This window comes from Opisthorchis viverrini, assembly GCF_000715545.1.
Source record: "Opisthorchis viverrini unplaced genomic scaffold opera_v5_138, whole genome shotgun sequence".
Classification (NCBI taxonomy): Eukaryota; Metazoa; Platyhelminthes; class Trematoda; order Opisthorchiida; family Opisthorchiidae; genus Opisthorchis; species Opisthorchis viverrini.
The window spans coordinates 1,105,322-1,117,735 of NW_008751794.1; the positions used below are offsets into that span (position 1 = coordinate 1,105,322).

At 42.7% G+C, this 12,414-nt stretch overlaps 6 protein-coding genes across 6 annotated transcripts in view; all 6 read left to right on the forward strand.

The window, feature by feature from the left end:
* Window positions 1-939: 939 nt before the first annotated feature.
* T265_06589 (hypothetical protein) lies at window positions 940-1,587 on the forward strand (the record flags this gene model as incomplete). Its single annotated transcript, XM_009171892.1, has 1 exon — window positions 940-1,587. The coding sequence occupies one exon, from the start codon at window positions 940-942 to the stop codon at window positions 1,585-1,587; it is 648 nt and encodes a 215-aa protein (XP_009170156.1).
* Window positions 1,588-1,648: 61 nt separating this feature from the next.
* On the forward strand, window positions 1,649-2,608 carry T265_06590 (hypothetical protein; the record flags this gene model as incomplete). Its single annotated transcript, XM_009171893.1, has 1 exon — window positions 1,649-2,608. The coding sequence occupies one exon, from the start codon at window positions 1,649-1,651 to the stop codon at window positions 2,606-2,608; it is 960 nt and encodes a 319-aa protein (XP_009170157.1).
* Window positions 2,609-2,803: 195 nt separating this feature from the next.
* On the forward strand, window positions 2,804-3,184 carry T265_06591 (hypothetical protein; the record flags this gene model as incomplete). Its single annotated transcript, XM_009171894.1, has 1 exon — window positions 2,804-3,184. One exon carries the CDS (start codon window positions 2,804-2,806, stop codon window positions 3,182-3,184), a length of 381 nt encoding a protein of 126 aa, XP_009170158.1.
* A 919-nt stretch (window positions 3,185-4,103) lies between these two features.
* T265_06592 (hypothetical protein) lies at window positions 4,104-4,379 on the forward strand (the record flags this gene model as incomplete). The annotated part of the gene is made up of 1 exon (XM_009171895.1): window positions 4,104-4,379. One exon carries the CDS (start codon window positions 4,104-4,106, stop codon window positions 4,377-4,379), a length of 276 nt encoding a protein of 91 aa, XP_009170159.1.
* Window positions 4,380-4,672: 293 nt separating this feature from the next.
* Window positions 4,673-5,161, forward strand: T265_06593 (hypothetical protein; the record flags this gene model as incomplete). Its single annotated transcript, XM_009171896.1, has 1 exon — window positions 4,673-5,161. The coding sequence occupies one exon, from the start codon at window positions 4,673-4,675 to the stop codon at window positions 5,159-5,161; it is 489 nt and encodes a 162-aa protein (XP_009170160.1).
* A 363-nt stretch (window positions 5,162-5,524) lies between these two features.
* T265_06594 (hypothetical protein) overlaps window positions 5,525-12,414 on the forward strand; it is a gene marked incomplete at both ends in the record, with an annotated part of 48,989 nt that continues 42,099 nt past the window's right edge. The window contains one exon of the mRNA XM_009171897.1: window positions 5,525-5,572. Coding sequence (XP_009170161.1) covers window positions 5,525-5,572 — 48 coding nt within the window. The remainder of the gene's footprint in view (window positions 5,573-12,414) is intronic.

The window sequence follows — 12,414 nt, forward strand, 5'->3', positions numbered from 1 at the left end:
AGACCTGTGCAAAAAGACCTTTGCGAGAAAAAAAGATTATTGATCTCGAGAAACACTTGCCAGGGTTCACCTCATTCAGAGAAAACAAACTTGCAGTGAACAACTTAAATCATTCAAAGAACCCCTGACAGTAGTTCCATTATGCAGCTCTTCCATTAATACGACACACCCAAGGAGCACAATATAAATTCAAAGACTTAACACATTCGTTATTTGAACCAAATATTTGTTAAATGTCTTGAAATTAAAGTAACCAGGATTCAGGATCGGAAATTCTACAACGTTTGAAGCAATAAGACCGTATAACAATTTTCCAAAAACTAAATTCCCCAAGACTCGCACCATCAAAACCTGAAAATTCTAATGTTATCCCATGGATTTACATCAATTTCAATTTATCTCACAGCAAATAAAATATTACGAGCATGAAGTACACACGTAACTTGAACGTCTTTCCCAAGCATGTCCACAAAGAACAGAAAGCAACTACGGCTATTTAAAACCCGTATTTTCCTGCTGCTATGAGGATTTGTGTTTAGAACCAACCACAACCACAACAACAACCAGGACAACAACCAATACAACAACTACTACTACGACAAACACAACACCAAAACCAACAACTACAACACCAGCAACAACCACAACAATACCAACCACAACACCAACACCGGAAATGACAACCAAACCGACAACCACAGTAGCAGCAACAGCACACACAACTGCAAGTACAAGAGTAACAATAGAAGATATAACATTGCATAGTACACAAGAGATGATATACACCGCAACTGAAACACCAGACCATGGTTGGAGAACGACCATTAGTAATACAGAGAGCTCAATTAAACAAACCGAAAACCCGCCAGCAGATGAGAGCATGGAGGCCTCCACCGGAAACGAGTCAGAACAGACAACACAACAGAACACACAAATAGCATGAGCGGAGCAACCGATAAAATACAAACAACCACCACCGTAACTACAGGAACAGAACACACAACACAAGAACCAACCGAGGCAACTACACAGAAGACCATCGAGATTAATGTCACAAGACCAGGCACAAGTTTGCAAACATCAACCAGCATGGAAGTCTATTCAAACAGCCCAATCCATTCAACGTACTCAGCCGAGTCTGAGGAAAACTCAAAGTGGTCGACACTAGAGAAATCACAATTCGTGAGTTCAGCAGACATGCAATACGAAATTCCAACAGTGCCCAGTACACAAAGTGCAAGCTTTACTCGAAATAGAACAAAAGACCGTAATATAGAAACATCCCCCAACATAGAACTATATTCAACAAACCCAAATGATATCACTAGGGAAGGTGAAGCGGTGGAAAATTCATTGGGGACAACACCACAGAATTCACATTCTCCGAGTTTCTCAGATATACAGAATAAAACTTACACGGTGCCTTATAAAGAAAACATGACTTTCGCTCAAACAACAACATCGATGATTATTTCGCAAACGCTACCTAACATGGAAGGCAAGACGGTCACAACGCACAAGTTTGCAAACATCAACCATCATGGACGTCTATTCAAACATCCCAATCCGTACTACGTACACGCATGAATCTGAGGAAAGTTCAAAGTGGTCGACACTAGGGAAATCACAAATCTCGAGTTATTCAGACATGCAATATATAGCTTCAACAATGCCAGGTAGCGAATACTCCACTTCCGCTCTTATAGCAAAACCGGAGCCTAGTTCGCAAACTTCACCCAGCTCTCCAGCCCAAGCTAGGAACGCAACCAAGCACACTGAAGCGCATGAAACTGTGGATAATTTATCGATGGGAACAAGAAAGGAATCACAACCCCCGATTCCCACAGACATTGCAAAAGGAAGTTCAGCGCTGCATAGTACAGAAAAGCCGGCCCCCACTCTAACCGCAAAACCGGAGTCCAGTTTGCAAACACTACCCAGCTTTCAATCCCATGCTAGCACCGCAACGAAGAACAATAAAACACATGAAACTGTGAATATTTCAACAGTGACAACATTACAGGAGTCACTACCCCCGACAGACATACCGCATGAAAGTTCAGCACTGCCTAGTACAGAAAATGCGACTTCCACTTTAACCGTGACACCAATGTCTAGTTCGAAAACATCGGCCGACTTGGAAGTTTATTCAACCAGCCAAACCAATTCCACTTACACAGATGAATCTGAGAAAAACTCAACGTGGTCAACACCAGAGGAACAACAATCCTCGAGTTCCATAGACATGCAAATTGAAATTTTAACGATGTCTTGTACAAAAATCTCGACATCGGCCCCAACAGCAAAACCAAGCACCAGTTTGGAAACTACACCCAGCTCTCAACCCCATGCTAGCATAGCAACCAAGAACACTGAAACAGATGAAACTGTGGATAATTTAACGGAGACAACAATACAGGAAACACAATCCCCGATCTCCACAGACATTCCAAATGGAAGTTCATCTTTACATAGTACAGAAACTGCGGCCTCCGCTCTAACTGTGACACCGATCTCTAGTTCGCAAACATCAACTAGCATTGAAGTCTATTCAACCAGCGCATCCTATACCACGAATACAGATGAATCTGAGAATCATTCAACGTGATCAACATCAGAGAAATCACAATCCGCGAGTTCCACAGACACGCAATACAGAATTACCACAGTGCCCAGTACACAAAATGCAAGCTCCGCTCGAGATAGAACAGAAGACCGTAGTATGGAAACAGCCCACAGCATAGAAATCCATTCAAGCAACCCAACCCATATCATTAGGAAATATGAAGTTGTGGGAAATTCAATGGGGACAACACCAGTGAATTCAAATTCTCCGAGTTTCTCAGACATTCAAAATAAAAGTTCCACGGTTCCCTATCAAGAAAACGCGACATTCGCTCAAACAACAACATCGATGATTAGTTCGCAAACGCTACCTAACATGGAGGACGATACGCTTACAACAACTGACAAAAACAAAACTCAGGAAACTTCAGAAAATGCAATTGATTCAACACTACAGGAATCACAACACCCGACTTCCACAGACATGCCAAAGAATAGTTCAGCACTGCCTAGTACAGAAAAGGCGACGCCCACGCTAACAGCAACATCGATGTCCAGTTCGCAACAATCGGCCAGCATTGAAGTCAGTTCACCCAGGCCAACCCATACCACGAACTGATCTGATCTGAGAAGCATTCACCGTGGTCAATACTAGAGAAATCACAACCCTTGAGCTATTCGGACATGCAATATGTAGCTTCATTAATGCCAAGTACAGAATATTCCACCTCCGCTTTTATAGCAACACCGGAGTTTAGTTGGCAAACTTCACCCAGCTTCCAAACCCAAGCTACCATCGCATCCATGCACAGTGAAGTGCACGAAACTGCGGATAATTTAGCGGTGAAAACAGTGAATCAATTACAACCCTTGATTCCCACATACATGCCAAATGAAAGTTCAGCACTGCCTAGTACAGAAAAGGCGACCTCCACCCTAACAGGGTCACGGATGTCTAGTTCGAAAACATCAACCAGCATTGATGTTCATTCAACCAGCCCAAGCCATACCACGTACACAGATGAATCTGGGGGAAACTCAACGTGAACAGAACTAGAGAAATCACAATACGCGAGTTCCGGTGACATGCAATCTTTAGCTTCAACAATGCCAAGTAGCAGATACTCCACCTCCAATCTCATAGTAACCTCGGAGTCTAGTTAGCACTGCCTCAGAAAAGGCGACCTCCACCCTAACAGGGTCACGGATGTCTAGTTCGAAAACATCAACCAGCATTGATGTTCATTCAACCAGCCCAAGCCATACCACGTACACAGATGAATCTGGGGGAAACTCAACGTGAACAGAACTAGAGAAATCACAATACGCGAGTTCCGGTGACATGCAATCTTTAGCTTCAACAATGCCAAGTAGCAGATACTCCACCTCCAATCTCATAGTAACCTCGGAGTCTAGTTCGGAAACTTCACGCAGCTCTCAAACCCATGCTAGCACAGCAAACATGAACAACGAACCACATGAAATTGTGGACTAGTTGACGGTAAGAACACTACAGGAATCACAGGATTCCCACAGAAATGACAAATGAAATTTCAGCGCTGCCTAGTCCAGAAAAGGTGACCTCTACTCTAACCGCGATACCGATGCCCAGTTCACAAACAACAATGCTAAGTACAGAATACTCCACCCCCGCTCTAACAACAACACAAATGTCCAGTTCGCAAACATCAACCAGCATTGAAGTCTACTCAGCGAGCCCAACCTATGCCACAACACATGAATCTGGGAAGAATTCAACGTGGTCAACATTAGGGAAATCACAATCCCGAGTTGTCCGGATATACAATATGTAGCGTCAACAATGCCGAGTACAGAATACACCGCTCCTCCGCTCTAACAGAAACACCGAAGTCCAGTTTACCGACATCACCCCGCCTTTATGCTGAAACTGATGAACGTGTGATATCTTCAATGTTGTCTTCACCACAAAACTCACAATCTCCGAGTTTCGCGAACATCCATACTGATATTTCCATGCTGCCTACTTCGGAACACGGTAACTGACAAAATTAAAACTGGTGAACTGTTAGAAACACTACAAGAATCAAAATCTCCGGGTCCTACAAAAACAAAAACCGAAGTTTCAATGGTGTTGAGTACGAAACACTCACTTCCCATTCAAACCACAAAAGGGAACGGTGGTTCGCAAACACCATTCAGCATGGAAATCCATGCAACCAGCCCAACCTCAATGGAGACAACACCAGAGAAGTCACAATCCACGAGTTTCACAGACACACAAAATGAAAGTTCAACGGTGCGCAGTACACAAGACACAAGCTCCTCTCGAACTATACCAATGGACACTGGTCCGCAAACATCACTCAACATGGAAACCAATGCAACCAGACCAGCCCATACCACCCGAATAGATGAACCAATGCATATTACAATGGAGACAAACCTGCAGAAATCGAGTTCCACAGAAAGCCATACTGATATTTCAAAGGTGTCTGGGGCACAAGAGTCCTTCTCCACGCAAAATGCAACACCATACATTCGTTCGCAAGACCCACACAGCAAGAGATTCAGTGCAGCTAGTGCAAACAAGAACATTTTAATTTTGAAAACTTAGGTACCTCTTCGTTGTTGGAGAGCCGGGGTATTCATCCATGCTCCCATCGTGGAAATATATTCTGCCTGCTCGTTGATTGTTTTGCTTAATTTGTTGACAAGTTTTCCGTAAACATCGGGCGACTCTTCATGTTCTGCTTCTTCTTTTACGTTGTTCATTTGTTTCCCAAATTGTAAAAGTTGCAGTAATTATATCATCCAACTCAACGATTTTTTCAATTTTCCCCGTATAAATTGGAATATATTGGTAGAGCTTGATTTTGAACACATCAATACATCCATGAAGCACATCAGGCATGTAAAATTGATTGACATTCTGGGTCTTTATATGCAATGGTTTCATGGATCGATTTCAAGAAATAGAATGACCAAAACGTCAACGACTAAAATTGATGAGCTCACCGTCCCGGAAGTAAGTCAATAGGAACTGCAAAGAAAGTAGGAATCCCAAAATCCAGCTATATCCTCTGTAAAAACGACCATATCACCCGTGTGCGACTTTCGGTGAAAATAATGGATTCAAGGTGAACAAATGGGTGCGTACGCAACAATAGTCAAAACTTTTGGCCGGATCACGGAAACTATCTTACTTAAGAATCCGATTGGGTGGCCACTCGGACAGGTGGGTTTTTAGGTAGATCCATTGTTTGAAAGTCAGCGTGGCATCCACAAAATGCATACATCTGTTTACCAATAGCTAACTTTGAGGTATCCTCAGGAGGCAAGCAAATTAATAAAAACCAGAAAGCAGTCAAGGCCAACTCCATGTGAGCACCCAGTGTTTTGACAATCCATCGACCGCTCGTCCATCGAAGTCGCGATTATTTGTCCAGCGAAACATTGAAGTTCTTTCGAAATCTAAACACGTGTTATCTGAGGCCATACGACGCTGTACCTATCTATATGTTATCTTATCGAATTCTCACCTCCCAGCTTTCCTGAAAAAACTAAGCCTTGATCGGAACATGTTTGAAGATGCCACAAAACACCACAACAGTTGACTGATATTTGGTTCCGTCAAATATTACCTACGCAAGACTACATCGACCCGGTAGAAAGGCGGAAAATAATGTTAGATGGAATTAAGTAAATAAGCCATAGATAATGACCAAGTGAAATCTAACAACTATAAAAGCTCACCACCGTAATTCCGTTGCTTCCAAAGAATGAGGCTCATTTGAGTGAAAACGGAAACCCCATTAGGTCTGGTGAGTAAAACTCAACACGATCACGTTTGGCTCTCGGTAATTTGACCACATCAGGGCAGACGTGCCGAGAATTGTCCCCAATCTAATAGTCATAAACATATTCCATTACTACAACAAGGCGACTGGAGTGAGTAAAACTTCTCCTTTGCGCTCTGTAAGCCTGCTATTAAATGACTTTCCAAAGGACCTGAAAAATTTCTCCGTGGGACGATTGCATCTGATTGTCAGCATCCACTGTTCAGATGGTGTTTTGTGAGTTTTGATTTTGCTCAATGTGGGTTATATCGTCGAATCCATCAAAATGTGTAATTTTGGAACAGTGCAGTCATAAATGTGAGAAACTGTCTGCCGTAAAACTTGGGTGACTAATCCTTCGCCACTAAAAGATTCTAGCGGAAGCGTGACGTTTCACGTTCCAATAACAAAAACGATAGCTCTTCACTGAACTATCCCGTTGTGCTAGTTATATAAATGTCCAGACAAGCTCTCATTAGGCTGCATAAATAGTGCGTTTCTCGTAACAGGAAGCCATTGTTGATTTTTTATCACAAAACATGTGTAGTGGGGTGGCTGGTGCCAACTGTTGAAGAAATATCTGTCACACATTACATAAGCCTAGTAAATTAGTGCAGGATAATACTTGCAAGATAAATCGGTGCCAAAGTATGACACAGTCTCGGCCGAAACTTCTGAATCGCTCCAAAATTACGTGGCTCATGAAGGATGGAGGTGGTTGCCCATTGAAAAGGTTCAGCAAGAATGTAAGTGGTGCAGCGTCTTGGATATGCATCTCTGCGCTTGAAAAAAGCAATATATGTCTGCCTCTTGTTCTTTGGGGATAGCCAGCAGCTCAGATTCCATGAAGCTCCATAAAGATTCGAAGTCACGATGTCCGGGAGGTTAGTTGAAGAATAAACCGTTCAGTCACGATCAAATTATCGGCAATGTGAATAATTTGCATTTAGACACGACAGAGAGCCTTTCATTGTCCATCCATTGCATTTACCTTATCTGGCTGCGTGATCAGATGTTGACTAGCTATTCCAGGTAACAGGGTCCCGACCAGAGGGCTCCCGTAATGTGTGAACTTTTCTTCTTTTTTAGCCACCAGAAGTATTTCATAAGCTGAGGACAATTTCAAAAAGTTGTGGGAATTGGTACAATAAGTAAAGTCAATCTGTGCCAGTAAGCCAAAAGGGCCAAAATTTTGCTGCTTCGCAAGGAGTAGGAACTTTTTGACGACGGGCACGTGCTGACAGACATAAGTGACGAAACGTTTCCGAACTCACCAGCCGAAGGTCTGATAGCCATCTGTGGCTTCCGAAAGCCTGAACGGTGAAGCTCCAGCCTCCCTTATGGTTCCTCCGGAAAGAAAATTTACCCTGGCAACTGCAGCAGACTTGTAAGCAGCCCGAGTCAAATAACCGCGTCTTTTACAATTAAGTGGATATTCGGCGGAAATGCCATTCATAGGTGAATCAGCTGTTTACACATGGATCGCTTGCGGGTAAGCGCCTCACGGCAGTACGGTAGTGAAGACCTTACTGTCAGGCTTCTTTGTTTGCAAGAAGAGTGCGCATAAAAAGCAGAAAGTGGCCTCGAACACTTCAGTGGATACTGTCATGCTTTAAAGTCAACCGATAAGTGAAAGTAAGCGGACCATCTGTCAAGTTAAAGCAAGCCGGGAGCGTGTGTCGCAAGGCTTTCCGGATTCACAGCATCGCTGAATTTCGCGCTGGATTGATGGTAGGATTTGTGCCCAACCAATTTCCCTATAGTTGACTTACATCAACACAGCTTATTGATTACTTTTTCCAGACGAACCAAGCCACTAGACTGGTTGCCGAAATAGCCTCGGACGGCACAAATGTCGGCTCGATTCAGTATTGTTATCTGAAACAAGAAGTGGACAACGAAATTTTTCGCCTGTAACGTATAAAGCATCGTCGCGTTGTTCGGCTCTGGAAGATGCAGAAACTATATTGTGGTTTGGGAGCAAAAGTGTGCTGGCAATAAATCCAACGTGAATGAGGCTCGAGATGAAGGATAGTAAATTTAGCAGTGATATCTTGATTGCTTTCATGCCGATATCCAATTTCGCATTAAATATCTGGGTTTAAAGCATAGCTCTTCAAAGCAAATACGACCCAAGTTCCCAAGTGATTAAATCATACACCAGCGCTTCATGCTTCTTGATGGGGGATCAAAATAATTCATTTGTTTCTACCTAAACGAATGTTTTTGATACCGTGGCGAAGGGCTTTATCAAACTCTACACGCATGTCTTTCTCATGTGTGTGAGGCGACTGCTGCCCATTAGGGGTTTGCAAATTTTTACGCATGCTCCCACATACATACGCGTATGTGTAGACTGTTCTGTGACTCTGATTACTGATTATGTTTGTTAGGTCCCAAAACCCATGTGCACCACTTGTTTGCCTTGTAAATGGGTCAAGTATGTCGGCCGAACAGACACAAGAATACTGTGTGGGGTTAATCGGTGGAAAACACGCTACCGAGAAATGTTTGATAAGCGCATTGTTAAGCTCGGCGAACAGATCAACAGCTAGCTAAACCACAACCCACCTTCGGCAACTTCACCAAGGTCAGGCGACATTCAGCTGCGGGGTTTGCGATACGGACATTGTACCGTTTTTGATCTCATCCTTTTGGGCTAATAATTTAATCTTGAAAAGTGTGCACGATCAAGTGGCACGGAGTTCATGCTGGGTGACAGGCTGGTAATACACTCTCACCCACGGCACAACTCTTGGGACGGGATACATTATTAGTGGGCTATAAAAAAAATTTGCCTATAAATTTCATTCAGTTGCACATTAAGTTGTTCCTAACGTGATCGTCGACTGAATTGCAGAGGAATCTGTCGGTCATCTTATTATTCAATTAAATGTGCTCCGCAAAGGTCGTCTCCCGTTACGATCAACACGATATTCATTACAAAGCATTATAATTCCTCAAGGCAGCACTACACATTTGGTAGCTGCAAACACCCCAAAAGCACGCTACTGGTTTCGCTCTTCATGGGCGTATCAAGTATCTGCGGTCCTCACGTTTCCTTCTACCCTACGTCAAAATTAAACGTATTTTGCCAGAGGAAGTATGCAATATACGGATGAACGTTTTTGAAACCGTTACCATGCAGCCTGTCGAAAATTCTCGAGTCAACAAATAAGGGTACGCAACTGATAATACTGTATACGATAACGAAACCCCAGTTTCCAGAAAAATGCCCTACAGAACCTTCCAACACCTATTCAACCTATGCACCAATGAGCCACTGTGTAACTATGAACGTCTGTTGGAGGGCTGGAGTGAATTAGGAAAGCACTTAACTATTGGATGTAATCATTGAATGTCTGCAGAAGACGCTTTACTGGCTTGGAGTCTAAAAACATTCACGAGAACCATAAGTCATCTGCTTGGAATGCCACCATACTAGTTACTAATTAATTTCGAGTCGCAAAGCCGATCGTTACATGGCTTCAATTCAACACAAATTTGTCTGTGCTATGTTGTGAGAAATCAGGAAGTTCCATCCACGCTTGTTGTGTCAAACCAGTGATATCTTGAGAGGACTAAGCTTTTAGTTAATACATTGAGCTTTCCAAAACTCGCAGCCAAAACTCAAACGTTCGTTCACACTGAATGATGCGAAATTATCCTTCCACATAAAGGTACAGTGTAAAATGGCAGCTCGACGAGATTTAAATCGGACGGTATGGACTACCTAACGGCAAAACCTTCAATTAAATAAACGGGTCATTTTGGATTTTGACGCTGTTGTAAATCAACTATGGTTTAGCTGTCAACAATGCTCTGATTATTGTGAATGGTCCAATTATTGTATCCTAACTTCGTTAGGGTGCTTTGAAGGATGTAGACTGTCGCCGATCCTCAGAAAGTAACCCACAATGCGACTTTGCCTTCCAAAAAGAAATTTACCATTGTGATGTGGAATGATTGATTGAAAGTCCGCAGTCCTAAAATTAAATTAGGCTTTACATTCAGATCAACATTGAACTCGAACACCAGACTATCGATCATACATTATCCGGTTCATGAGCATCATGGCTGCCGGATTGCTTTACTTTGAGAAATATGGTTTTCCTTAGGAAATTAATCAACAACTTTCAATGAATACAGTGAATTTTCTCCACTAGGAATAATTGGTGTGAAATTTACTGCAGAATGTGCATTATTTATGTGATGAAAATGGTCAGGTGTCCATGACATCATAATGTAAATCAAACCGAAATTAGCCGAATACTCTCAAAAGTAAGATGCTGAATTCAGTGTTTCATGGAGATCTCCCTCGGAAAAAAAATCATGCACCATCGAGTTCTCCACTTAGTTGGTCCCCACTGAAACCTCGCACTTGGCAATGCACTAAGTCACCGCGAACGCATTGGGTGTGTCTAGAACACGAACGTGTCCAGTATGCGGAAGCACTAGAAACGCTGATGATATCCAATCAAATAGACTCCAACACATATGTTCGATTCATTATTGTATGAAATTCTGAGAGCCTACATTAATTGAGGCCGAAGTAACCATCATCCGGTAAAAGAATACACCGGGATCATCTACAGTTCATCATACAAAGAGGGTAAAGCAGTTTCTCAAATGTCGTCCGTGCATCACATCTTTCATATACTTTAGCGATATTCAAAATGCCGCACACTGAATGCCGACGCTATCGACTATTTCCGTTTGTCCGGAACGGATGACAGAGATCCACTCTTGATGATGATTTGAGGCAGATTTGCTTAAAACACAAAATACTTTCTCTCTGCTGTCCAATGATCGTGTCACACATCTAATGTAACTACTTTGCCAGAGAACGTTGGTAGCGGGTGCATACAGAAGTCGTTTGAGCCGCCAGTGGTTGTTGTGGAGACCTACTCGAAGAAGTTGGATATCATCTCAGTACAGCAGGCTTTTTCCGTATCTACAGACTTTTTGCTGTCTGAAGTACTTTCAGTCTTCGCGGACCAACTGTAGAAATGCTCTCCGGTAATAGCAGCTAGCTCACCCTGGTGCGGTTTGGTGATCTCTGTTACATGCGGTTTATCGCACGTACCTGGTTGCAACTAAATAATCCTCGAGCGAACGGCCAAGCTGAGCTGCCCTCGGAAATGCACACGTGTGTGGCCTAATTCGGACAAGCCTAGCGTGGAACGTTTGAATTTAGTGTCGTTTTTTGACTCGTGAAAATTTCTGAAAGAATTCTTCCACGGTTTGACATTTTCACAGGGTTTTAAGGTGTTCTTTTTTGGAATTTTTCTAACTCTAACATAACCTGTGCGTAAAACATTCTGTCAGATTGCACTCCATTTCCGCGGTTCACTACATTCAATTATGGTTAACATCTTTTAAGGCTACTATCTTCTGAGTTACGCCCTAAATGGACCACATCCTTACCTTGAGACAAATTCTTCAACAGCACCACCCCTTCAGACTTTCTGCGTTGGTCATTCGCATTGGTTTAAGATATTTTTTGATTATGTTATTCGTCAGAAAATTTGGCAGTGTCTGGGTATTCAGGGTGTCCCTTCCAAACTCATATGTAGTAAGAGGGCACTGTATGCGGAGTTCTGTGGACGCGTACGAGTGTATGGCAAGCTTTCGCATGTCCAATGGTGTAAAACAAAGTTGTCATCTCCCACCTTTTCCCTGCAACGTTTTTTTAAAACCAGGACACCCAACAAAAAGCACTGTTGCTTCTGTTTGTTGTCGCTTCGACTCGATCTGGTTATGTCACTTATCTAGCAACGCCATAAACAACAAATGCTGACCTTATGTCTGTCGAAAAAGACTCTCAGAAAAACAAACATGACATAACCTGAAGAAACTCTTTAATGACCATGGCTCACATCGGCGTGCAAAACTGTAACTGTTTTCGTCCTAACTGTGGTTTCACCGCGAAAAAGTCCACCTGGTCAGCCAACCAAAACAAACACATACCAATCTACTCCCCCCTGGAGTATATACATAGAGTAAGTTTTTGATACACATATATATACTA